Source organism: Sorex fumeus, unplaced genomic scaffold, assembly GCF_029834395.1.
Source record: "Sorex fumeus unplaced genomic scaffold, SorFum_2.1 ptg000005l, whole genome shotgun sequence".
Lineage (NCBI taxonomy): Eukaryota > Metazoa > Chordata > Mammalia > Eulipotyphla > Soricidae > Sorex > Sorex fumeus.
Genome location: NW_026606062.1, coordinates 7,984,091 through 8,011,437, shown reverse-complemented (window position 1 = coordinate 8,011,437; position 27,347 = coordinate 7,984,091). Strand labels below are relative to the sequence as shown.

Here is a 27,347-nt window from a genome sequence, read left to right as displayed (position 1 = left end):
CTGGCTCTGCACTCAGGAATTGCTCCTGGCGGTGCTCGGGGGACCACAGGGGATGCTGGGAACCGAACCCGGGCCAACTGCGTGGAAGGCAAACTCCCTATCCGTTGTGCCATCACTCCAGCCCCACCAAGGCAGTTCTGAACAAAGGTCATTACGCCTTCTCCCATCCCGTGGTATTTCCTTGACCAGCCGCTAATGAGGAATCAAGGCACGGGCCCCCTTCAATCTGGGAAGGCAGGGAGTGGGGGTGTGGAGACGCGCCACGGCCACGTCCAATCCCCAGAGCTCTGAGGTGTCCCTGAGAGGTCCGGGGGTCGGCCTGGCTCTGCTGGGCGAGGAGGGGTCTCCTGTGGGCCATGTGATGGGAGGATATGACCACTCAGAGCCCTGCGTTGTCCCCTCTCTTCTCCTCAGTCCTGACATCAGTGCAGTGACACACATGATACACTTCTCAGAAGAAAATCCGAGCACACAACCGCCTGGAGGGAGAGGAAGTGTCCCAAGAACCAAGTTTCAAGGAGGAGCAGCCACAGGCAACGGGCCGGACAGAGCCCACTAGCCACCTCAGCGGGCCACTAAAGAACCTGGGTGCCCGCAGCTTCAGGTCAGGACACCCGGCGTGTGTTGGGGTGGGGGTGGGGGCGGGGAAGCCGTAGTCCCTGATCCAGAGAGAATTTCCGGGCTGGGGAGTTCTGCAACGGCGACCGTGCTTTGGGAAAGATCTGGCGGGAGAGCGTCTGCCTGGCTTCCTAAGCCCGGGCTTTCTCGGCGCGCAGGCAAGGGCTCGCCCGGCCCGATCAGGGTGTCTGCTCTGCTGCCCTTTCTTCGAGCCTGGCACAGGGTGCAGCCAGGAAGGTCTTCCGATGAGAAAGCTCCTCCTCCAGCAGACCTGGCCAGGCCGGTCTTTCCCAGAAGGCTCCCTCCAGCAGAAAGCTCGGAGAGGTCGAGACCGTTTGCACTGCTCCCCTGCATTCCCCAGGACGATGCTCCCTGCCCCCGACCCCGTGTTCCTCAGCCGGGAGCACCCAGGCCTGGGTGCAGAAGCTTGCACAGGTGTCAAAAGGCTGGAAACCACTGGCTTAGGTTTTGCTTAGAGAAGAAAACGAAGTTGGCATTTAGGAAGATGTAGAATCAAAACTCTTTCTAGAGATGATCTGCTTGTTAAACTCAGTGAGCGACTGCCACGACTGAGAACCGAACAAACTTGTGAGCGGCCTGAGCTGGGCAGAAGGAAATCGCTGCTCTGAGGATTCCCCAGACCGGCCCCACGGGAACCTGCAGGAAATGCGGACAGCAACCACTGACCACACAGACCACGGACGGCGTTTCTGCCCCCTCCCCCTAACTGGCGGCTGCAGGCCGGTCAGATTCCTTCCTTCCCGAGAAAACGGCCGGCCGAGATCAATGGTGCTGTGTGGTTAGTTCTGCAGCGCAGAGAAAATCGGTACCTCAAACCATCAGTTTACTCAAATGAAAGGTCGGGCGCGCCGGGACTCACCTCCATCGGGGACACACACCGAGAGCTTCGTGACGCCATCCAGCAGGGCACTCGGGGGCTGGCCGTGTCCGTCTTCCGAGCCACAGTCATCAAACTGGGCCTCTATGATGACATCAGGACTGTCACTGTAGCTTTGGGGGGACTGGGGCACAAGGGGGCTCCCACAGAGCCCTGATTCATAAGCACCTTCTGCTTCTCTGTCACTGCCCTTGGGTTTAACTGCCTGAAGGAAACAGAAACGATGGACTCAGTCACGGGGCGGGGAAGGGGACGCGCTGATGGAGTCTCCCGAAGGAATCCAGGGGCTGAAAGGGTCGTGTTTTTCCATACGTAGGAAGCTGATCAGACCTGGAAGCACTCAGGCCCCTAGAGACCTGAGATGAGTGCCACACCTGCCCCTCCTCTTTTTTTTTCTTTTTAGCTCACACCCAGTAGTGCTCAGGGGTTCCTCCTGGCTCTGCACTCAGAAATTACTCTCAGTGGTGCTGGTGAGGCCATATGGGATGCCAGGGATCGAACCCAGGTCGATCACATGCAAGGCAAACACCCGACCTGCTGTGCTATCGCTCCAGCCCCCAGAGGCCTAAGTCCCCAGAGCAACACGCGTCCCCATCAGGGTGTACTGGGGAACCGGGCCAGGCCTCGCCGCACACCATGAAACCCGAACAGGAAAGAAAACAAAAGAGCGTGGGACGGAGTTTATGAAAGGGTTTTCCTCAGACAAAGGTAAGTGCAGGAGATGGTTGGCAGCTAGGGCGCCTTGCTGGCACGCACCCAACCTGTACCACCCCATTCCTAGGCCTGCCTGGGGGAGCCTGGAGCCTGGGGATCCCCACACCACAGCGCCCATACAATGCAGCATCTTTGGGTCACTGTATTGAACCACTGGTCCAGTAGGCCAAGAAATGCCAGTGGAACCCCAGATCTCTTAAGCATCAAGAGGTCCCCCAATTTCTTTAGCACCTGCCAAACACCAAGCTGGTAGCCTTGCCCTGTACTCACCTTTGTCCCACATCTGATCCAAAGGAAGCTCCAATATGCCCTTCCTTTAAGACGTTATCCTTAAAACAGTACATCAAGTCGGGCACTCTTTTTTGGGGGGGCCACCCTCGGCGGTGCACAGGGGTTACTCCTGACTCATGCACTCAGGAATTACCCCTGGCGGTGTTCAGGGGACCATATGGATGCTGGGAATTGAACCCAGGTTGGCTGTGTGCAAGGCAAACGCCCTACCTGCTGTGCTATCGCTCCAGCCCCGGGGTTCTCTTTTGATTGCCAGTAACACAATAAAATAGATGCATTATGTACACACATACAACATGAATTATGCATGATTTATTAATAACATTATCTCTCCCTGCTGGTTGGATGGGGAAGCTTGCATTCTATGTTACACATTTTAAGCAGGTTTTCTTTTTATAAAATGTTCATCTGAAAACCCCTATTGAAATGAAATCAAAGGAGGAAAGAACTGACACAATGTTTTCTTTGCCATTTCTCCCCTTGCTGACCTCCCCTAGTAACTGGTCTTCTGATTTCCACCTGGCGCCAAAGCAGCTATAGTAATCCTCTTGGAACATGCTATATTTTCCTCCCAACTAGAAGAAATGGTTGCATTTTTAGAATCACACACCTTCCCACTAATGACTCAGAAGAAAACAGAAAAACCCAAGAAGGGCACTAACAAGTAAGAAAATTGAAATCATCATCAAAAGCTTTCCCAAAAGCCCAAGTCCAGGTTCAGATGGTTTTCCTGGCATGCTGACGGGTCTCCGAGATGACCCCCTTCCAGTCTTCCTCAATCTCTTTCACCTTCAGCAATGAAGAAACAGAAATTCTTCCCATTTCTGAGACCGGCATTAACCTGACAGGTTCGATTCCCCCGCCCCTCTCGGAGAGCCCAGCAAGCTACCGAGAGTATCTCGCCCACACGGCAGAGCCTGGCAAGCTACCCGTGACGTATTCGATATGCCAAACACAGTAACAACAAGTCCCACAGTGGAGACGTTGCTGGGCCTGCTCGAGCAAATCGATGAACACCGGGAGGACTGTGCTACAGTTGATGCATTAAAAAATAAATAAAATTTAAAAAATAATAAAATTAATAAAATTTTTTTAAAAATGGAAAACCCCATGACAGGTCAACAGTGCTCTGAGGCGCGTCCCCTAGAACACGAGAGCTGCAAGGACAGTGTGTCCTCACACTCAAAGTAGCAGCTCTCCACAGCCCCAACGTGAGGGCCACCCAAGTACCCGCCGGCAGGTGACTCGAGGAAGCAGTCCAGGCCACACGCTGCAGGGCATGCCTTGCCACTGCCACGGGAGTGGTGCTGGAAGTGACCCCGCCGAATGGCTAAGTCAGGAAGTGACAGACCACTACTGGGCAGTTTCGCCGGAAGGGAATGCGAGTGAAAGTAAAAACGTTGAAAAGTAAACAATTAACTCCCAGGGTTGGTGACAACTATCGTTCATGGAGGAAATGGGGGAGGTGGGAGGCACAGAGCCTTCCTTTCTTGGTGAGCGCGCTGAGCCATTAGCGCACTGGGAGGTCTCTGGGCCGAGGACTCAGCTCAGCAATCAGGGACGCGTGCTCTGCGCGCAACGGAGACCGTGCTTGACCCTTACACCACGTCCGCCCCAGGGGCCCCGTCACTGCAGGGCCCAGCAGGGGCATAGCTTTGGCCCCAGGATTGAATGCCATGCCTGGTCGGCTGAGCGTCAGCGGGAATGGCCACTGGCCCCCCTGAGCACTGTTTGGGAGCCTCCTCCCGCGAAAAAGGACACTTAAAGGTGTAAAGCCATACTCCTGAAATTTCACAGTGTTGATATCCAGTGAAAAACGTTTTATCAAAAGGAGGAGAGCTAAATTAAACAAAAACTTCCTCTGGTTTCTTCCAAAGATCCAAGAGGGCAGGGACTAACTGTACTTCCTATTTCGAGGGAGAGCGGGGACAGCACTGGGGAAGCCGCGCTGGGCCGTCAGGGGCTGGAGGGAGGCGAGTCTGAGCAAGCGGCACCCTCCACTCTCAGCCCTGCAAACCCGCCCAGAAAGCCTCCGGGTCCTGTCTGGGCGCCAGACCACAAGGTTCCTCACGCCCGACTGGATGTGGCCTGCGGGACCCCACGCACGGCTGCCTGCATGCAGAAGGGTCAGGCCACATGGCCTGGCACACAGTTCAGCAGCAGCCCAGGCTGCACCCCTGCACCACTGAAATCACGGATTAATTAGGCAGCAGAAATGCAGGCAGCTACCAGGAAGAACTGGGGAGAACTGAAAGTGTGACTTGCAGTCACTGAAAATGCATAATAGCTGGCACAATGGACACTCACCAGTTTTCATTCTCTTAACCTAGTCCCTACACAGAGAGAGAGAGAGAGAGAGAGAGAGAGAGAGAGAGAGAGAGAGAGAGAGAGAGAGAGAGAGAGTCAGATCCTGCATACAGTTAGTTTCTTCAGAGGCAAGATCTGTGACCTGCCAAAATTTTATTTCCTTTGCAAGGTAGAAACGGGCAATAGAGCAGTGGAAAGAGAAGAAAGGCCTCCTCTCCTCCAACAGCTAAGATGTGACGATGTGACATGGCTGGTATTCTAGGGGACAGGGTCAGTCACGGGGTCTCTTCAGGGGTCCCTGGGAGGAGCCATCAGGGACCGCTGTGGGGGACTCTGCTCTCCCTGGCCTCTGGAAGGCGTCTCAAGTGCAGGCCAGAGAGGACGGAATGTCTCGAGCCCCAACAGGTGTGGGCCAAAGGCCCAAAAGACAAAAACAGCAAAAAACACTCACTGGTTAGTTGCACAGTGGACAGGAGTGCCCTTAATAATAATCTTAGCATGGCATACATACATGCTGATTTTTAATGTTTTCTTCCTTAAACCTAATGCTATAATGGGAAACAGAAGAGTCTCCATTTATATAAAAAAAAAAAAAGTAGCAGGGGCAGGAGAGATAGTACAGCGGGTAGGGCGTTGGCCTTGCACGCGGCCGACCCGGGTTCGATTCCCAGCATCCCATATGGTCCCCTGAGCACCGCCAGGAGTAACTCCTGAGTGCAGAGCCAGGAGTAACCCCTGTGCATCGCCAGGTGTGACCCAAAAAGCAAAAAAAAAAAAAATAGCAGAAGAATGAACTAAACTCAGATGCTCGTCCATAAGAGAGTTTGTGATACTGCCTCCATTAATACTATAGCTGGGTTAATTTAGCACAGAAGATCCTCCTCACCTTAAGAAACAAATATAGACATAAAAGCAAGTGAAGAAAAATACAAGACACTAAAATGACGACATTTTCCTGAAAATAATTTTGGGCCCTCACATTTAAACCACAATTCTACTTCAATACAAACTAAAATGTAAATTTTGCTGCTCGTCAATATTAACAAAAAATTTAAAACTTGACTAAAATTTGTATGGGATCAGAATAGCCAAAACCATTCTGAGAGAAAAAAAGAAAGAAAATGGCAGGGATGGCATTTACTCATTTTTAATTATATTATAAAGCTATAGTAAGCAAAAGAGTGCTGTAAAGTTTTGACATACTCTCAAGATCATAAACTAGAACTGAGAGCCCAGAGTTATACCTTCAGACTTACAGTTAATCTGAAACAAAGAAGTTAGGTGCATGGGGCAGGGACATCTCTTCAACAGAGGATGCTGGGAAACTGGACAGCTCCAAGCCAGAAGAAAGAGGAAGAAGGGAGAAGGGGAAGAAGGAAGAGGAGGAGGAGAAGGAAGAGGAAAAAGAACAGAGTGGGAGACATGTCGCATACCATGTACTAAAGTCAATTCCAAGTAGATTAAAGAGCTCAAGATTAGATCAGAATCCATAAAATACACTGAGGACAATATAGGCATAACTTATCACTAGGACACAGGCCCCAGGGGTGTTTTCATTGATTTGACTCTATCAGTAAAATAATAAAACACTATGTAAGTGGGACTAGATCAAATTTTAAAAGGCAAAATTTAAAAGGCAAAATTTTGCAAGGCAAAACAAACTATCTAAAATAAAAGGACACCCCACTGAGCGGGAGAAAATATTTACAAATCATTCACCAACCCCGCCCCGAGCAGAGCTCCGGCAGCCGAAGACCTCCAGAACCAGCCACAACCATGCTGAGACCAGTCTCCACACGCATGAAGGTACCAGTAGAGGAACAAAGGCATGCGGGTCCCGGGGCTGAGATCTCCAAGTCTGCTCGGATCAGGGCTGAGCATCCTCCACCCAGATCCTCCAAATTCCAGTAGGCAGGGGTCACACCCACCAACTGACCCCCTGGTGCCGTGTAATCCCATCAATGGCCAAGACCCAGAGACTACAACACCCAGCTCTCGGAAGACATCTTATTATCTCATTCCTATTTTTGGACAACCTGGCAGGCTACCAAATGTTTGGCAGAGTCTGGCAAACTCCCCGTAGCATACCCAATATGCCAAATACCAGTAACAATGATGGGTCTCATTCTCCTAGCCCTGAAAGAGCCTTGAATATGGCACTTTAAAATCTCAGGGCTAGGACAAAAGAGACGTTACTGGTGCCTGCTCAAGGCAATCGACGAACAACAGGATGATCGTGATCATGATCATTCACCAAATAAAGAGCTAATATCCAAGATATATGAGGTACTAACCCAGCTCAACAACAAAAAATGTAGAAACTCCATTAAAAAATGGGAAGGGGCTACAGTTATGGTGCAGTGGGAAGGGGGCTTCCCTTGCCACGTGGCAGACCCGGACTTGATCCCTGTACCCCATATGGTCATCCAAGTCCTGAGAGAAGGTGATTCCTGAGCACAGAGCCAGGAGTAAGCACTGAGCACTGTCAAGTGGGTCCCCCACCGCCCCCCAAAAATGGGAAAAGGAGACAAATAGATACTTCACAAAGAAGACATCCAAATGACCAGTAGGCAACCGAGCAGTGCTCATCATCAGTAGTAGGGAAATTCGAATCAAAATGAAGATGAAACATCATCTCATGCCTGTGAGGATGTCATATATCAAAAAGACTGGAAATCAACGGTGTTGATGGAAAGTGCTGAAAAAGAACCTCGCCCACTGGTGGGGGTAATGTGGTCTGGTCTAGCCTTTATGGAAAACGGTCTCCTTTTTAATGATATTATAAAGCTACAGTAAGCAAAAGAGTGTTGCAAAGTTTTAATATACTCTCAAAACCTACAACTGAGAGTCCAGAGCTATACCTTCAGATTTACAGTTAATCTGTAACAAAGAAGTTAGGTGCATGGGGCAGGAACACCTGTTCAACAGAGGATGCTGGGAAACTGGACAGTTTCAAGTTAGAAGAAAGAGGAAGGGGGGAGGAGAAGGAAGAGAAGGAGGAGGAGGAGAGCAGCGGCAGCAGAGGACGAGGATAAGAAAGAGAATGAGGAAGAGGAGGAGGAAAAGGAAGAGGGGGAAAGAACAGAGTGGGAGGCGTGTCTCATACCACATACTAAAGCTGATTCCAAGTAGATTAATGAGCTCAAGATTAGAGCTGGTCTAGTCCAGCCCTTATGGAAAAGAGTCTGGAGATTTCTCAGAGAAGTCAAAACAGAGTTTCCATGCAACCCAGAGATACACAAAAGCATTAACTTGGAAAGTTCTATGCACACCCATCTTCACTGCAGCTCTGAGTATGACCACAGGATATGGGAACAACCTAAATGTTTCGTGACAATGAACAATATGGTTGTGGTATATCCATACAATATAGTCGTGGTATATCCATACACGGAGCCGCAAAAAAAAAAAGGTGAAATCATGCAGGCTGCCGCAACTTAGGTGGATCTGGAGAATATCAAGTTAGGGGTTGTCAAATACCAGGTGACCTCACCCCTCTGTGGTACAGAGAAAGACTGTCATATGATCGGGCTACAACCACCTTCTCTGGCTTGGAAGCGGACATGACTGAGGATGTGAACCCCGACACATGCCTGGCTGCTGCCACGCAGGGAATCCGCTCATGTGACTCAACTGTATGATAAGAGCGTCTGCAAAAGAAACCTGACCACAAGCTTCAAGGGCAGCGGGAGTGTGTGTGTGTGTGTGTGTGTGTGTGTGTGTGTGTGTGTGTGTGTGTCACAATCATGTAACAGCAGGAAGCTGCATCCGCACTGATCGGCTCCAGCGAGGACCTGCCCCAAGCTTTGGGAGAAGGTCCCACTGCCAAGATGCTCCCTGGCTGCTGGCGATGAGGCAAGAAGCACATCTGGGCGTCACCAGCAGCAGGCCCTGGCCGGAAACAGCCGTGGGCAGGTATCAAAGGCTACTGTCCCCGAGGGCCCAAATGGAGCCCGGCCCAGATACAACTTTCTAAACCGGTGCCTCCAAGCTGGTCTAAAACCGACTAGGAAATCATCCAGACTGGGCCTCCAGCTAGGTTTGGTGGGATTTAAGGCAAGTCTAATGGCACCATTTCCATTTTCCCAGAAGCAATTTTTGTACTGCTTTGTTTGACTAATTTTAAAAGCTGTTATCTTTCCCTACTTTGATAGAAGCATAAAAAATGAGTTCATTCTAAGTTGGTTCTGCCATATAACCTCACAGTTTATGCCATGGCAAAAATTCTTCTGAAAATTATCCTGGGCAGAGACTTTTGTATACAAAGTATCAGCCAAGAACAAATTTTTACAGCTGACTTCTAAACCCTTTAAACTTGCATTTTATAATGGAAATACTGACAAAGGCTTTACCCTAGAAGCACTATATTTTAATATTTCTAGCTTTTCAAAAGTATAACACTCCGGACTCAGGATCAGAGATGCAAAAGAGAAAAGGTTATAAAGCTCTTCCTGAAATGCAAGGGGTAAAAATGGTTTCTGGATCCAACACTCCTCTGTACACCTCCCTGTCACGGCTATTACTTCTGACTCTGCACAAGCTTCCCTGAACAGTTGGGCGAGGATTTCGATCTCTGGACGCCTGGCCCCACCCCAGGATTCTCCGTGACAAACGACTGGCTCTAAGCTGGCCTTTTTGTTTGTTCGTTTTGGGGCCACACCAGGCGATGCTCTGGGGTTCCTCCTGGCTCTGCACTCAGGAACCACTCCTGGTGGTGCTTAGGACCATATGGGATGCTGGGGATTGAACCCAGGTCAGCAGTGTGCAAGGCAAACACCCCCCCCACCACTGTTATTGCTTGGGCCCCTAAACTAGCTTCTGGCTCTGTGCTTAGTGGCACATTGTCTAATGTCACAGCAACTCTAGGCAGAGGGAGGCAGTCACCCCACTAGAGCTGAGGAAACCGGGAACAGCAGGTCGCTGATTCTGGAAGTAGGCACCCAGAAAAGAAAATCAGTGGCAAGCACACCTCAGGCCCAGCACAGACAGGTCGAGTCTCTCTCCCATCGGCCCTGCTCTCCCCAAGATGGGCTCTGGGGGACCAATCCGTACAGAGAACATGACCTCCAACAGCCTCCGTGCAGACACAAACTGTAGCCACGGGTACACGACAGGTGTTTCCTTCTCTGAACCCCTGAGCACTGTGACAGGAGGAAACCTGCATGGTCTGAGATCCTGAGAACGTGCAGTTCTTGAAGCAGGCTGACCTTAGTCATCATCTTGAAAATAGAATGTTAGACCGGGACATGTCTGCATCCCACCCTTGGGGGTCAACGGCACCCCAGGCAACCCCAAGAAACCATGATTTGGGTAAACAAATCATGATTGTTTGATATTTGTGCATTGGTCAAAAGTAATGCAGGAAAATGGATTTTTTTTTCTTGCTTTATTATTTGGGATGGGGCTCCCTGGCAGTGCTCGGGAGCCACACCTGCAGTACTTGGTCCAGCAATGCAGGGAACCAAAAGCACCAACCCAGCCATGCTGGAGGGCTACCAGGGCCATACCTGGGGTGCTGCTGGTGGGCACCCGGTGCCGGGGATGAAACTCGGGGAGTTATGCGTGCCAGGGCATATTCTAATCCTTTGAGCTCTCTCTCCATACCCACTTATTTTCTTGTTTTCAAGTGAAAAAAATTTATTTTTATACAGAAAACACAAAACCATAAGAATATAGTATGATTATTTCTTCGAAGTTAAGCATGTACACCACTTACTCCAAAATTCCCGAACTGCTTTCGTTTCCGATGCAGTGTCAACATGTAAGTCAAACTCGGCAGCTTCCAAGAGCTGTGCTGGGTCCCCAGGAAGCCCTCGCCGGTGTGGGCAGGGCTGTGGTGCCATCAACGTGCCAAGGCCCAGAGTTCTCACACAAAGCGCCACTGTGGGCTACCTTTGCCGCCCTGGGCTAGAGAATTCATCCTTTGCTGCTGGCTTCGAGTAGGAGGTCCTCTCTGACCCCCAGATCTTTAAAGGGCTCTCCCGACAAGGCCGACCATGGGGAGAATTTCCCTTTTAAGTCAGTCGGTGAACAGCTGCAAAGCCCTGACTTTTGCCCCCAAATGTAACTTACTGAAACGAGAGCCATGAGTCACACTTGGAGCGGGAGGGCTAAGCGCAGTGTGCGTGAGAGGAGAGGCCCCCGGGAACCGAGGCCTGTGAGGCACAGCACCTGCATTGTGCCTCCCCTATACCAACCTTCACGCGGCAAACACAGAACTCCACTTCCCGCATCCTGGGCCTGCAGCCCCCGCCAGAGAACTGGTCTCTTCAAGAATTCTGGCGGGTGGCTGGAACTGTGTGGAATATACAGATCAACTGGAGAAGAACTGGCCTGTCTATTATAATCAATCTTAAAATCCCTCAACACTCACTGAGGGCATCTTCAAAGTCCCTCAATAACATTAAGTATTTTCCCAAGCTGACGTCCCTCCCCACCAAAAATACCAGTAGGCATACAAATAATTTCTATGTAACAAACTTGGCGGGGGAGGGGGGGGCTTCAGGGGGTTGTATTTTTCATGTACACAATCAAGCAGTCTAAAAGCAATGGCCATAGTCTTACACTCTTAACTCTTGCAGGGCAGGTCCTTAAACAACATGATTTCCACCCAACTGTGTTTCTCTGAACACAGACGAGGAAAAACAGTTTCCAGCTGACAATGAAGGAAACGACTCTCAGGACCTGGCCCGGTCCCACGTCCTTTCATTTCAAGTGTCGCTGCTCAGCGAGGACTCCCTGCCCTGCCTCTCACGCTCCCTTTGGTGCCATGCGGGAAAATAACGCAGCACTGAGCACTGCTGTCAGAGTCCACCGTCAGGAGCTCTCCCTGACTCACCACTAATTATGATGTGCCAGGGGTCTTCTTGGGAAAACTTCCATTAAACCCCAGGAAACATGAGGTGATCCCGAATTTGTCCTTTCCTCTGTTAATATGGTCAATTAGATGGAATTTTCTGGGTTTCATCCCTTTCTTGAGATTGGACTAATGTGAAAAACTTCATGTTTGACATACCACAGGATTATGTTTGGGGATGAATATCTACTCATGGACATCACCACCAACTTTCCTCCACTCTCTTTATTTCTCATTTCTTTCTTTTATTTGGGGTATTTAGCTCGGTTTGGTAGAAGAACATGGCGCATAAGCTCTGCTGTTACAGTGAAATTCAAACTCCGGAACCAATACCTCGAGGGACAGCACCACACATGGCCCACGGCACTGAGACCTCCTGAACAGTCACTGTCATTGTCCTCCTGTTGTTCATCAATTTGCTTGAGCGGGCCCAGTAACACTGTGAGACTTGTTACTGTGTTTGGCACACCGACTACGTCACAGGTAGCTTGCCAGGCTTTGCCATGCGAGTGAGATACTCTGGGTAGCTTGCCAGGCTCTCCGAGAGGGGCGAAGGAATCAAACTCGGGTTGGCCATGTCGGCTGCGTGCAAGGCAAATGCCCTACCCGCTGTGCTATCGCTCCTGCCCTCCTGAACAGCAAATGGGGTAATTCCTGAAATAGATCCCACTCACTCCTAATATGTTATTCTCCTATATATCTATGGGGTGAATTTCCTATTTTTATTTTACTCAGGATATTTGTACCAGCTCATCAGATTTTTCAAAATTTTCTTATACTGTATTATTCTTGTCAGGCTTTCCTATGAAGGATATGTCAGCCTCATAAAACAGTTTTCTATTCTTCGAAGAGTTTTGCAAAATTAATGTTCTTTTTAGTCCTTAAATATCTGGAAACATTCACTAATAAAGCCATTTGATTCTAGAATTTTCCATGTCAAAAAATAGCTGAAGGGGCCAGAGAGATAGTTCAGCAGGGAAGGCGCTTGCCTGAGCATTACCTGATGTGGCCCCCAACACAAGCACTCGCATGCGCGCACGCACAACACACACACACACACACACACACACACACAAAGTTGGAGACTAATTTCTTTTTGTTTGTGTTTTGTTTTGTGCTCAGGGGTTACTCCTGGCTCTGCACTCATGAATTATTCCTGGAGGTGCTTGGGGACCACATGGGATACCAGGGATTGAACTCAGGCCATCCACCTGCAAGGCAAATGCCCTACCTGTTATAAAATCACCCCAGGCCCTTGGCTTCTTTATTACAAAATTCTATTCATATTTTCTTTCTTCTGACCATTTTGCTCTGTATTTTAAGAAATTTTCTATTACATCTAACTTTTTCTTTCACTTTTGAAGACTACATTCATTAAGAATGGATATCCAGGTTAGTACCCTTGTTGGAACTTTAAGGATATTCCATAATCCTTTCGCTACCATCAGATCAATCTGAAAAGTCGTCCATCACTCAACTGGTGTCCCTCAGAAGGTACCTGCCTTTCCATCCACTCTCGATGTTTTCCTCTTTGGTTTTCATAGGTTTTATGATAAATCTACAAATGATTTTCTTTGTATTAACAATTTTTGATTTCTCAATCTCAAATCTATGGACTAATGTCTTTTATAAATTTGGGGAAATTTGACCAATATTCCATAAAATACTGTTGTGGCCCAATAGCCCTCTCCTCTTTGACTCAAATTACCCACCCCTTCCCATGTCTTAGTCAACATGTGTCTTACAGACCTGTTTCCCACACTATCAATCTCCTCTTCTATAGCAACTAATTTGTATTTAGGTTTAAAAAAAACTGATCAATTTTCATTCTTTTTTTGGTTCTAGAATTTCTATTCATTTTCTTTCTTTGGGGAGTGTGGGGTCATGGGGGCCACCCACTTCCTTGCTTTATGGTCAGGGTCCACGCCTGTCCCTGGAACCATGTTTGTGGCAGTGGCTCAGTAAAGTGCCTTACCTGATTATGTTTCCGGCCCCTCTCCCTGTTCCCTCTCAGTTGGTTTCCTAGTGACATTCTCTACCATGTCATCTATTATTTTTAACATATTCCTTCAATTATTTTTAAATCAATTTCTTTAATAATATCAAGATGGGCTGGAGCGATAGCATACAGGGGAAGGGCGTTTGCCTTGCAAGCGGCCAACATGGCCGATCCGAGTTCGATTCCTCCACCCCCTCAGAGAGCCCGGTGAGCTACCGAGAGTATCTTGCCCCACGGGAAAGCCCGGCAAGCTAACCGTGACATATTTGATATGCCAAACACAGTAACAACTGTCACAATGGAGATGTTACTGGGCCCGCTCGAGCAAATTGATGAACAACGGGAGGACAGTGACAGTGACAATATCAAGATTTGAATTACCCATGATGTGTCCCTCTATTTTTTTTTAACCTTTATCTTTGGTGATTTGTCTTATCTCCTAGTATACACTGTAATTTCTTTATTGAATGCTGGATGCTGTGGATGCAAAACTGGAAGAACTCTGAAAGATTTTCTCTTTGGCCAAAAAAGACTATCTTGCTTTAAATGGGTAGTTATAGAGATAAAGGATCACATCCAGCCAGAAAATGTGCTGATCTGAGGATGTATTTTCTGCCTGTTTTAAGAATATACCATAAGCCAAACACTTCTTCATGGAGATTTTAAGGAACAAAAAACATACAATGCAATCAATAAGTTATAATTGAATAAAAGGTCAAAAGCTCTTGGATCTTTTTAATTAAAGCTTGGAAGTACTTTGGGTAGGTCCCTAATAGAGGTGTTATTCTTCATAAATACCTATGTGGATTTTATCTTTGATTCTTCCCCCCTCCCCCATCCTTCTATTTCAGGTAATCCCCAAATTCCTGAAAAACCTCCACATGCCTATATATAAGAACACATATATACTTTGTTCCTCAGCTCACATTCACAATCGGAACTGATGACTAAAGAACAAAAAGCAGCCGAGAACACGGCAGCAGTTGAGTTCTGGAGGTTTTCAGCTGCCAGGGCTGGGTCTCTTGAGGCGGGAAGGGCTCTTACCCACTCCCCTTTGGGGCCCCTCAAGTAAAACAGCCTAGCACAGGGTCGAACCTAGCCTCACCCATGAGTGAACCTATTCCTGGACCGCGAGAGACTTCATAGGACACACCCTACCCATACTCCAAGAGTACCACACCACACTTGGTGGGGTTCAAAGCAGGAGGCAACCAATCTTAGAGGGAAATATTTACATTATGGGGGAAGGTTTGAGGGGTGGTTGGGAAAATTGGAGACAACGGTGGAGGGAAGGTGTACTGGTGGTGGGATTGGTGTTGGAATACTGAATATCTGTAACAAATCATCATAAACAACTTTGTAAACCAGTGTTCATATCAAGTATAAGAGGAAAATTAGGAAAAAAATATTTTAAAAAATCATGAACAACTCTGTAACTGTGTAGCTCACATGATTCAATTAAAAATATTCTTGAATTTTTTTAATTTTTTATGGTTTATCAGTATCATCAAACACACGCTTATATATTTCCTTAAAACAGAAGTCCCTTCCCTTTTGCTGACAAAAATTTAAAAGGCACTACTTTTTTAACTCTAAGACTAGCACGTTAACTTTGGATCCAACATTGTGCTCTAAGGCAAGAACTACTTTAAGGCTGGTCTCAAAGACCCTCAAGATAATTTTCAATATTTCCAAATTCCTTTTTCATTAATGAGGATGTACCTGTAATAAATGAGGTGAAGCTTTTGCCCGATCTCTCTAATGAACCAGAGGGACACTTTTCACATAATGTCAGAACTGTGATACCTGCTGAATGTAATGTGTCCCGAGAGCTCAGCGACAATCCCCTGCTCCCGTGACCCCGCTGAATGTAACACTGCCAAGCCAAAAGCTCCCCCCACCATCCCCTGCATGACTTATCTGTATTTCTCGGGCCTCTGCACATGACTGGGCCAGGTGATTAGTTCTGGCAGATGAGTTGTGCGAAAACTGATGGAATCACTTCTGGACAAAGATCATTTTGCTTTATTTGTCAATTGTGGGCTGGAGTGGTAGCACAGCAGGTAGGGCGTTTGCCTTGCACGCGGCCAACACGGCCGACCCGAGTTCGATTCCTCCGCCCCTCTCGGAGAGCTCGGCGAGCTATCGAGAGTATCTTGCCCGCATGGCAAAGCCTGGTAAGCTCCCCATGACGTATTCAATATGCCAAACACAGCAACAACAAAGTCTCACAATGGAGATGCTACTGGGCCCGCTTGGGCAAATCCATGAACAACGGGAGGACAGAGACAGTGACAGTGATCAATTGTGGGGGAAGCTGGGGGACAGAGGGTAGGGGACACAAAGCAAGGTTCTGGGATCTGGGACTATTCCTAGCTCTGTGCTCAGGGTTCACTCCTTGGGGAAACACATACAGAGCCAGGGATCATAACAGTATAAGCCACATGTGAGGCAAATGCCATAAGCCCTGACCCATGCTCCAATCCTGGACAAAGACACCTGAAATGGTCCCCCAGGGCTGTCTCCTCTGGCCAGCGCAGAGCTAATTCAGTCAGCCTGGGCTCTGCTGGGAAGATAACGCAAAGCAAAGCCCTGAGTCTTTTTTTTTTTTTTGGCTTTTTTTGTGTCACACCCGGCGATGCTCAGGAGTTACTCCTGGCTCTGCACTCAGGAACTACTACTGGCGATGCTAGGAGACCATACGGGATGCCAGGGATGGAACCCGGGTTGGCTACATGCAAATGCCCTACCCGCTGTACTATCGATCTGGGCCCCCTGAGTGGTCTTAATGGGTGGGGAGCACCCACGCGGCAGCACCCACACTGTTCCACAGTGTAACCTCACCTGCCCTACGACAGTTCGGCAGTGCAGACACCTCAGAGGAATACACAGCAAGGCACCAACATTTGATGTCAACATGTTAGGTCTGCTGTGAGCAAATGTTCTCAGAGGTAAATTCAAGAGCTGGGAATAGTAAATTTGAGTTATTACATGATCCTGGCCAAACTCCGACTCCCTGCTCTCATCTGAAAGAAGCACAATGCTATGTAACTTTCATAAGCACCTACGCAGGCCAGCACGGTTGTAGGCGCCTGATCTACATTAGTTCATTTCTTACAACGAATATGGATTTCACCAAACGATCCCCACGGAGTTAGGGAGTAATGAATTCATTTTCTAGCAAGTAATCCTGGAATATTAATTGGGAGTTTCCCAGCACAAATAAGCTACTCCATCCGTAAACGATACCTTCCTGTTTCAGACATTTCAACTTGAATTACAGAGATCTGAAGGCATGTTTAAAGCAGGCAAGAACCTGAAGTATTTGATCCCAGAGCTGGCAAAAAAGGAAGAAACGATCACTGTTAAAAATAGGCTTGTGTATATAACAATTTGGGGAAAATCTGATCACGGCAGGAGATACAGCTGACCACGAGAGTGCCGGACGGAGGGGCCACAGACCCCGCCCTCCAGCGTAATGGGCCTTCCAAGTCTTTCTCGGGACTGCCAGTCAGGCGGAGAAACCAAACAGTTCTAAGAAATCCTAATTCCACTGGAACTGAGAACAATCCGAAATGATAGTAGTTATGTAAGAGACTGGATTAGGCATAATCTACTGTGATGGGTGCGTATTTAAAGAACAACTTGGATGACAAAACTTTAAAACAATCATTTGAAGGAAAAGTCAGTTGTCAAAGGGAACAATTTACCGCGCTAGACCCATTTCATGTGACCATAAGAAGGTCTGGAACAGACACTGAAAAATGAGGGATTAAATGTGCCCTTTGATTTGTGTGTGTGTTTGTTTAATGTAGAAAACAGAGTAGTTATTCCTATCAGCACTCCCTTTATTCTTTCAAATTCAAGGATTTTTCTTTCTTTCCATGCCAATCTCTTCTAAAATACCCATCTACACTTCTACTACTCATACCTCTGTGTAAAAATAAGATTTCTTTGTCTGCCATAGAGGCAAGGGGAGGGTTGGGATGGTTGGCGCGGGGGGAGGAGGGGGGTCGGGGAGATACTGGGGACATTGGTGGTAGAAAACATGCACTGGGTATTCGATCATTGTATGACTGAAACCCAAACACGAAAGCTTTGTAACGTATCTCATGGTGATTCAATTAAAAATAATAATAACAAGATTCAATTTAAAAAAATAAAAAATTAAGAAAAAAAAAGATTTCTAAGTAAATGTGCAAGAGACAAGTCAGAAAACATAAAATCATCATTCCTACTTGACCCTCCTTAGTTGCTGTGTAGACAGTTACAGGGTGGACGGAATAATCCTATCCCTGGCTAAGGAAGTTGTGTTCAGCTAATACCGGGAGGACCGAGACTTGGTGTGACAGTTCCCCAGTGAGTGTCAGTATTGCACATCGATCCCAACTGGTCCTGCTCTGCCTTTTCACATTCAGAGGAAGGACTCTGGAGGCGACTTTCCAATGACGGGGGTTTCTCTCTGCAACCACCTCGACGCTGCCAGACTCTGCGTGCCCATTCTCTTTTGAGCTCCCAAACGGCCATTCACTGGATCTGAGCAAACAAGGTAAGCCCCAGCCAGATGATGCCAGCTCCTCTCCCGGGGTCTCAGTGTTTAAGCCATGCCCAGACCGAGGGCCCTTGACAAATTCTGGGCCCCCAGATCTCCTTTGGTGCATCCAAAAAGGACTCAGAATTCTGGTTCAGGGGCCTGGGAGGAACGATCTCGGCTTCTGTGCCTGTGCCAGCATGCTCCAGTCAGGTTCCTGACCTGGAGATAAAATCTTACCCTGGACTTGCAGCCAGTGGCCGGCTCTGCTGGTCTATATGTGGCCAGGCAGCCCAGCTCTCTGCAACGAGCAGCCTTCCGCTCAGCCCCGGAAGAACCCACCTGCAAGTGACAAGTGCCAGACAGCAGCCCCGTGCGACGTGACCAGACACCCAGGGTGTGCGGGCAGCAGGCCACGAGAGCTGCGGCTGTCCTGCTGTCCAGCAGCTGTCTGTAGCTCTCGGTCCCGCTCTGGAACTGGGAGAGCTCCCTCCCAGGCTGAGTCCCTCGGGCTGACGTCTGACAGGGACGCACTCCCAACACCGGTCAGCCTTGAAGATGCTGCCATGCCTTTTGAGGATCAAAGCATGGTAGAAATCTCATTTTTCTCCCTCGCTTCTTGACTGAGAACGACAGCTTTTGGTACTGTCAGTGGCCACGGCATCTTTTTTACCCAGGACGGCAACTGAGGCTTTTAGTAACCACGAAAGCACATGCCCGCTTTCTCCCTGCTGCTGCTGCGGCTGTCGCGGCTGAGATATGTGAGCGATGCGCACTCTGTGACAACAGAGCTCACAAGAGCGCTGTGCCCTGGGAATGCGGGGCAGTGCCAGGGAATGAGCTTGCGGCACCCACGGCTGGTACTCTATCACCCAGCCACATCCCTGGCTGCTCTAATTCGTTATTTCCTAGATTTCTTCTCATTTTTGTGACACTGACTGTACATCTCCACAGACCAAATAACTCCTTCATGGCTTAGGAATAACAAACCGCAAAAAAAAATTTGTTTAAATAAATCATGGAGTGGGATAGGAATCTGAACTCCAACCCTCACCACCTGGGTCTGCCCCTGGGACACCCACGGGAAGCTCCGGGTTCCCGTTCCAGGACACACCTGAAAAGGCAGCAGAAATGTCCAGGGCGCAGGGCCTAGGGGAAGGCGAGAGGCTGGATAAGCTTATCTGCCTAATAAAGGCGCAGGCGGGCCGTTGAGCAACTGGGAGATCACGGCGCCGAGGAAGACAAGTAAGGGAAGCGTTGGGAAGAGGACTTGAGTAGATGCCAAATGGAAGAGCCTGGAGAGCAGAGAGCAGCCTGTGGGAGTCCCGTACAGAGAGGTCAGGGACGGGCAGGGCGCTGGCCTTGCCGACCAGTTCGATCCCCAGCATCCCATACGGTCCCCCAGAGCCTGCCAGGAACTTTGCGAGTGCAGAGCCAGGAGTAAGCCCGGAAGCCCTGAGCACCCCAAACCAAACAAACAAATAAAAAGAGGTCAAGGGGGTTGGTCGTCAGTGGTGGAATCCCGGGGAAAGGCAGAAGCTTCCTTGGGCTAGGGCTGAAGAGGAGGGGAGGGCGGGGGAGGGGAGAGGTGGCTGCCCCCCACAGCATTCCCTGAGGTGAGAAGGGAGCATCTACCCTTTAAGCTCCCTCTTCAGTTCCTCCCCTGCCAATCACTCTCACCCTACCACCAAAATAACTCCCGCCTCTCCGGCCGCCTCGCTGAGCTGACCCAGTTCTCCCCATAACGCTTATTCCACCCTGTGCCCCGCAAACCTCACTGCGCTCGGTCCCGTGGCTCCCCTCTCGGCCATTCCTTAAGAGCAGAGACCGTGGCCTGTTCCAGGCTGTGCCTCGAGCCTCCGGCAGCCACGGGACGGTGGAGCCTGCCCCAGACAGAAACTCCAGCATCATGACTGCCAAGCATCGGGGCACAGAGACCCTTGGAAAATCTGAGGAAAGCCAGAGACCACCTGCCTAGAAATATAACCCGCCCCGAGCCCCCAGCACTCGTTTAAAAAAAAAAAAAGGAAAAAAATTTTTTTAACGTACAGAAAAGCATTAAGCTAAAAATCAAGAGCCCTAAATCCTACCGCCCAGCTCTGCCCAGACATCAAGTTCCCAAACAAGCCCCTCCCCCGAGACCTCCATTTCCCAGTTAATGAAGTGAAGAGCGGCTCATTGCCCTGCAACTCTCCTTCATTAGCTGTCAGTAATAAAAATGTGGCGGAATTCGAAATGAAAAGTGTTACATAAGAGCAAATTATCTTTTATTACTGCCTCACAGCTTGAGACTTTCACAGCTATCTGTTGGAGGGGAAAACAGCCATGCTGTGAAATAAATTGACTATTTACCACGACAGCTAAAAGAACTGTTGTTTTTCCCGAAGACCCAAAGGCCCCGTAGTTCACAGGCCCAAGAGGGGCGAGCACAACCAGCGGAAAGCAGCAGAGATGAATAATCCCGCGCGCTCCCATCCGCGCACACAGCGGCCGCGGACTCCTCTGGACACAATCTGCTTTTGTACTCACAGGCCTGTGACACAATCGCCTAGTATGCTTGGGGGTGGTGAGAGTCCGCATGGCAGAGACTCTGGATAACCCTCTGCGTATCTGCTTCTCCCTGACTCGACCCTGGCCCCCGGCCACCGCGGCAGGTGGGCCACAGAGATTCTCTGCAGACTCCAATCGAGTGGCCGGGGCCGAGGCAGCCCCTCCCACCGCTCTCCTGCCCACCCCCTCCCCCAGGCCAGGGAGATGACCTGAGGGCCAGAGCACGCAGCCGATGCACAGACTCAGTTCAGTGTCCAGCCTTGCACGCCAGCCGAGCGCCCCTCCAACACCCACACAAACATCTTGTTCTCCGACTCTTTCCCCTACCAGTTGCTCGAGCTGTAGGTCCAACTGCAGGCCTGTCTTGGGGTCCAGCGGGTGTCAGGAAGCAAGGGAAGGCGCTGGAATCTATTCACATACGGGACGTGGGGCGCGGCTGTGACTGCTACCACCCAGCTCTCTCCCTTCCAAGGAGAGCCCAGTTTCCTAGGCTGGGCGCTTTGCCCGCCTCCTCTGTGAAGGCAGCAGCCTTTGGGGCAGGGCTGAGATCATGGGGATGTGACCCCACGCTGTGACGGAGGGACCTGTGGGCTGAGCGCCAGCGTGAGCCCACGGGTCATGTCCGCGCAGAGCTGCCACACGGCTCTTCCCTGCAGAAGCAGCTGCCCTCACGTCTTGCTGGACGGTCTTTCCCTAACCCTCTTCTTCGCTCTATCCAAGCGCCTACAAACGTCAGGGCAGTCCACCCCACTGCGGCCTGGGTCTCCCACCAGTGCCCCTGCCTCTGGCACCGGTAAGAAACTCCCCTCAACTGGCCCGGCACCCGAGGCCTCAGCTGTCCCTCTGGGACAGAAAGAGGCCCACTCGGGCCGCCCCCCTTCTCCCCCACCTCCCGTGGTTGGCAGAAACTCAGAGTCAGACACTGAAGAGGAGAAACACCAAGACCTGCCTCCCCTAACTGGGAGGCAGGAAGCAGAGAGGAGGAACAGGAGAACCACAGCCTCCTGGGATGAGGCTTCCAGCTCCTGATCCTGGGTGCAGGTTTCACGAACAGATCCTCCTCCCTCGCCACGGGGCGGAATGCAGTGGACACAGACAGACCGGCCCACTGTCTCACCACAGCTGGAACGGAAGATGCATCCAAGGTCAGAGCAGGCGACACAAGCTCGAGAGCCAGGGTTTGCCAAGACCTGTTCCCCTGCACCTCCGGCCGGTCCCTCAGGCAGCATCAACCTTTGCACTCGGCCAGACCAGGTGACTCTCAGCGCCACGGAGCAGGGGCCAGGCCTCGAGCTGCACGGCGCCTCCTCAGACCCCTCCAGTCCCAGCTGCTCCTGCGCCTCCTGCCCACTTCACTGGCTCCCGGAACAGACTCCTTTGCCCAAAAACCTGCTTTCTTCGTTTTGTTATGCTTTTTACAGTTTTATTGAGGCAGCACTGACATCTAATAGATCAGATATTGAAAGTGTACAATTGCAATTGACTGTGTGTGTGTGTGTGTGTGTGTGTGTCGCAGCAGGTCTCAGGGGTTAATTCTGGCTCTGCGTTCAGGGACATTCCTAGAGCTGCTGGAGGACCATCTGGGATGCCAGGGATCGAACCTGGGCTGGCCAAAATGCAAGGCCAGTGTCGGCTATGGTCTCACTCCGCCCAGCACTGATCTTAGCATACAAATACAACTGAGAGTTTCCTCAAGGCCCTTTGGGGGCTCCATCTCTCAGCTCCAGCCCCAGGATCTGCATTTTCTAGAACTTTCCATAAACGGAATGAGACATAGTCTAGTCCATGTCGCGACGAGCCTCTCTCATCCACGATAACGGTTCTGAGATACATTCGCGCTGCTGCTTGAAACAACAGCCGGTTGATTTTCCTCTTCTTCCCCACAGAGCTGTCTCCTGCAGGAGGAAGGCGCCAACCTGCTCTACCCGCTCACACGCTAACAACCACGGGAGTCCCTGCAGCCTGGAGTTACTACCAAAAAGGCCGCGATGGGCATTTATGTGTGAATATTCATGAGGGCAAATGCACACATTTCTCTCGACTTAATATCCGGGAATGAACGCCGGTCACACGTCAGCTACACGAGCCACTGTTGAAGTCACTGCCCAGCTGTTCCCCAAAGCACCTGCTGGATGTTCCTCGGCCACCGCCGTTTCCTCACCCACACGGGGTTTCCACCCCGACTCCACCACCCCGCGGGCTCGGGCAGCAACGGGCACTCTTCATTTCTGAAATTTCCTAACAACAGGGTGGCTGCACCCCAATGTGGTAATTAGTCACTGTTCAAATCCAGAAACAGTTTTTTATTATTTGGCCGTGTGATTATCACTGATGGGCAAGAGTTCTTTTTATAAAGCCTTTAAGTAAAGGCTTTAGCCAGAAACGTATTTTGCAAATATTATCTCCAAATCTTTGGCTTGCCCCTTCATTATTAAAAGAGAGTCTACCCCAAAATAAGAATTTACAAAAATCTGGCTAAAAAATTGGCTAGTCCAAACTACTTCTTTTCTAGTTTCTTAATTGGCACTTTTGAGTTTAATTTCTCTATTCCATTGCTAATATTTAGAAGTACAATGGATTTCTACATATCAGCCTGCTATTCTGCAACCTTGCTAAGCTTATTTATTAGTGCCAGAGTTTTTGTTTTCTAGATTCCTTCAGACTCAAATGTAGAAACTATACCATCTGAGAATAAACAGTTTTATTTCCTCCTTTCCAATCTGAATCTTCTCTATTGTTTTCTCATGCTGGCTAAAACTTCTAGTACAACGTTCAATCACAAAATATCTGAGAGAGGACACTGTATTTTTGTTTGTTTTTAGTGCCAGGAATGGAGGCCAGGCCACATAGATGCATGGCAATGCACCCTGCCACAGAGCTGTTTTCTGGCCATGAGGGGAATATTCTTGCCTCGTTTTCAACACGGAGTATTCAGCCTTCCCCACCAAGAATGATGTAGTTATAAGTAACCCCTAGACGTTCTCCAACAAATTGAGAGTCTTTTTCTATTCCTAATTTGCTCTGAGCTTTTATCAAGAATGGGCTCTTTTATCAAAAGTCTATTCCACCTCTCTTGTTTGAAGGCAATGCAATGTTGTTTAGTCAGCTCCTAGGCTGAATGACATAAAATTGCTTTTCAAATGTTAAACCGACCTTGCATTCCTGGGATAAGCCCGACTTGTTCATGCTGTTTCATCATTTTAACATGCTATTGGGTTCTATGTGCTAATATTTTTGTTTGGAACTTTGTTTGCGAAATGTTATTGGTCTGTGGTAGCCTCCTCTTGTGTTTTTTTCTTGTTTTGGTAGTTGGCGCAAGACTCGCCCCATGGGGGACGATGACAATGAGCTGAGACCAATAAGACAGGAAGAAAGACTAAGAGGAAAATCCAGACTTAAACACACAGGCTACCAGTTCTGCAGCTGAAAGAAACTGCTGACTGTAAACCATCACAGGGCTGTACCCTCATTTAAAACGTCAAAACCAAAACTGCATCTTCCCTTGGACCTGCTAGGAGAGATGGAAACTGAAATCCAGGACACTCGGGCACTGAGGCGCTGCCCTTGCCAGGGAGCTGTGGGTTACAGGACAGAGTCTGAAGTTTGCTGAGGGAAACCTGCCCACCTCGACGGCACCTGATCCCACGCTAGATGTGAACAGAAACCAAGAGAAGGCGTGCGGCAGGGAAGGCGAACAGGAAGGAACCAGAGCACACTGAGACTGTCAGCCGTGCGGCCACCACACTGCCCCAAGCACTCGGGACCCACGGGGTCCCACGGCCCCTGGTGGCTGCAGCTCCTGCTCCCTCCTGGCGCCCCCTGAAGGGCTGCCGCGTGAAGAAGAGACCTCTGACTCACCTTGGTCTGCTCCTCAGCAAGCAGCTTCACCACCACCACGTCCCCGTTCAGGGCCCGGTTGCGAGCGACAACCCCATCGATGAAAATGTCTCGGTCGCCGTCCTGGGTCGGAGAGAGAAACTGAAATCAGCTTACCAGGATCCGGAACCAGTAACGACTTCCTTGGTTTAAAACTGTGAAAATGTGGGGCTGGAGAGATAGCACAGCGGGTAGGGCGTTTGCCTTGCATGTGGCCGACCCGGGTTCGATTCCCAGCATCTCATAGGGTCCCCCGAGCACTTCCAGTAGTAACTCCTGAGTGCACAGCCAGGAGGAACCCCTGTGCATTGCCGGGTGTGACCCAAAAAGCAAAAAATAAAAATAAAAAATAAAAAAATAAATAAAATTGTGACAATGTGACTGCACAGGAAGCCTGGCGCCAAGCGCGGCAGCTCCGCTGGGAGCGGGGGCCTCTCAAAGGAGCAGATACATATTTTATATCCTTAAAACAGGGCCTGTGTACCTCTGACTGGATGCAGGGGCCAGCGCGCCCAAGGTGGGGGGCAAGTTAACAAGCGAGCGCCACTTAGCACATTAAAAAGAAATAAAAACCCGAACACTTAAAGCAAAGAATAAAGGATGATGTGCTTTCCTGATTGGAATGAGAAACAATTAAGCTTTCCTTCCATTATCCTGTCTCATTTTCGATAAGGTAAAACACGGTGACACCTTTTCCCGCTAGTTTGTCCCAGCGGGAGCAAACCCACATGACGCTCTAGGGCGACCTTGGCAGGTGTCAGAGGAGAAAGCCGTGACGAGACTCACAGAGTGTCCTTCGGCTCAGTGACGGGGCAGGGGGGCGCTGACTGCCCACAACAGAGAGGACCCGGGAAAGCTCAGCCCCCGTCACAGGCTTCAAACTACCCACTCTGAGCACTGCGGGCCCGTGACCTTCCCGGCCACTGGAGACCAACCGTTACTAGGCGCCAGAGATCTCGCAGGAAGCCAAACTCTTTGGCTTTGAGAATTCAGCTTCGAGGGGGAGAAAAGTACACGTCAGGCAGCAAGGCTGCCTGGAAAAAAAAATCAGCATTTCCAAGAGTCTTAGGAAGAAACGGGCAAACATGTACTCATTCTTTTATCCTTCCAAACCTTTGCATACCGTGCTCCTTGGCAGAGGCTAAGAGAGAAGAAAAAGTTTTCTTTTCTTTGTTTTTAATCTTAAAGAAAGTGCTAGCAAACAAGCTTGGAAAGCCAGCACTTAAAACATCGATATCTTTTGCGTCTTCCTTTAAGGAGTGAGATCAAACACACGCCCCGGCCCAAGCTCCCCCGAGGAGCCACCCTGAGCACAGAGCCAGGAGAAGCTTTCACCACTGCCAGGCATGGCTCAAAAACAAAAACAACAAAGTGACACAAATTTAGCTTTCCGGGTCAGGGCAAGAGCTGGCAGTGCTGGGGGGGGGGGGGGGGGGGGAATTGAACAGAGAAACAGCCCCACGAACACTCCAGGGCAGCAGGGAAATTCCCAGGTCACAGCCGTCCCACAGCAAGGGAGATTTCTCAGGGATACGGACAGAGCTCAGATACGGTGTGTTTGTTTTGTTTCTTTTTTTAACTTCTTTTATTGAATCACGGCGAGATAGACCCGTACAAAGCTGTTCATGATTGGTATCAGCCATACAGTGCTCTGACACCCGTCCCTCTATCGGTGTACATTTCCCAGTGCCAGTGTTCCCAATTCCCTCCCATCACCCTCCACCCCCCATCCCCAGGTTATCAGGAATCTCCCTTGAGCTACTTTTAATACTCAGTTCCTGTCCAGCATGATCATTCCCAGCTATTACTGTCCTACTGGTCCCTTCTCTATCTTACCTACCCTCAGCCTCACACACTCTCATGCTTAGATCCAACCACTGACCAGTCCTCCTCACCCCTATTTTCCCTGGCCCCATGATATTCGTCTTCTAATATATATATACAGAACGATGGGTCTCATTCTCCTAATCCTGAAAGAGCATTGAAATGGCTCTTTTAAAATCTCAGGGCTAGGAAGAAGGAGACGTTACTGGTGCCTGCTCGAGGAAATCGACGAACAACAGGATGACCGTGACATTGTGATATATATTGCATACCACAAATGAATGCAGCCATTCCATAGCTGTCCCTCTGCTTCTGACTCATTTCACTCAGCATGCTACTCTCCATGTCCATCGGATACGGGTTTTAAGATGCCCACAGGAGTGCACGCAAGAGCCCTCGCTGCATGGGAAGGCAGCAGGGACAGAACAGGAAACCAGGACGGGGAGGAAGGATGGGGGACAGAGCAGACCCTTTCCAGAGAGCCGCAGTTCGGCACAGAACCCCACGTGTGAGAAGTCTACATTTGAATCCGGGGACACGAGCTGTAACTTAGCACGGAATATGCTTCATCTGTGTGAGTATATTTAAGCGTGCCAGCTGGGTTTATGACTTTTAAATACTTAAAACAGGGCCGGTGTGCCTCTGCACTTTTGCCTGAAGCCCTGAATCTGTCAGGAATCGGCCTGCGGGATCTTAGTAAAGTTAACACTGTGTATCCAAGAAGAGACCAAGCAAACAGTAAGCAGTTCTCGTTTCCTGTGTATAGATTCCCTTCCCATCCTCTCAGAGGGTCACACCAATGTGCTCAAAGCTGCCAGTTCCCGGGGCCTCTTTGGGAAGGATGCCGGACCCTCTGGGAAAGATTCTCAGGCTCGGATCCCTG

At 49.6% G+C, this 27,347-nt stretch overlaps 1 protein-coding gene across 1 annotated transcript in view; it reads right to left on the bottom strand.

The window, feature by feature from the left end:
- Positions 1 to 27,347, bottom strand: part of DIS3L2 (DIS3 like 3'-5' exoribonuclease 2) — a 217,854-nt gene that overhangs the window by 178,084 nt on the left and 12,423 nt on the right. Inside the window, exons 4-5 of the mRNA XM_056120993.1 lie at positions 24,623 to 24,724; positions 1,499 to 1,721 (exon numbers count right to left, since the gene is read on the bottom strand). Coding sequence (XP_055976968.1) covers positions 1,499 to 1,721; positions 24,623 to 24,724 — 325 coding nt within the window. The remainder of the gene's footprint in view (positions 1 to 1,498; positions 1,722 to 24,622; positions 24,725 to 27,347) is intronic.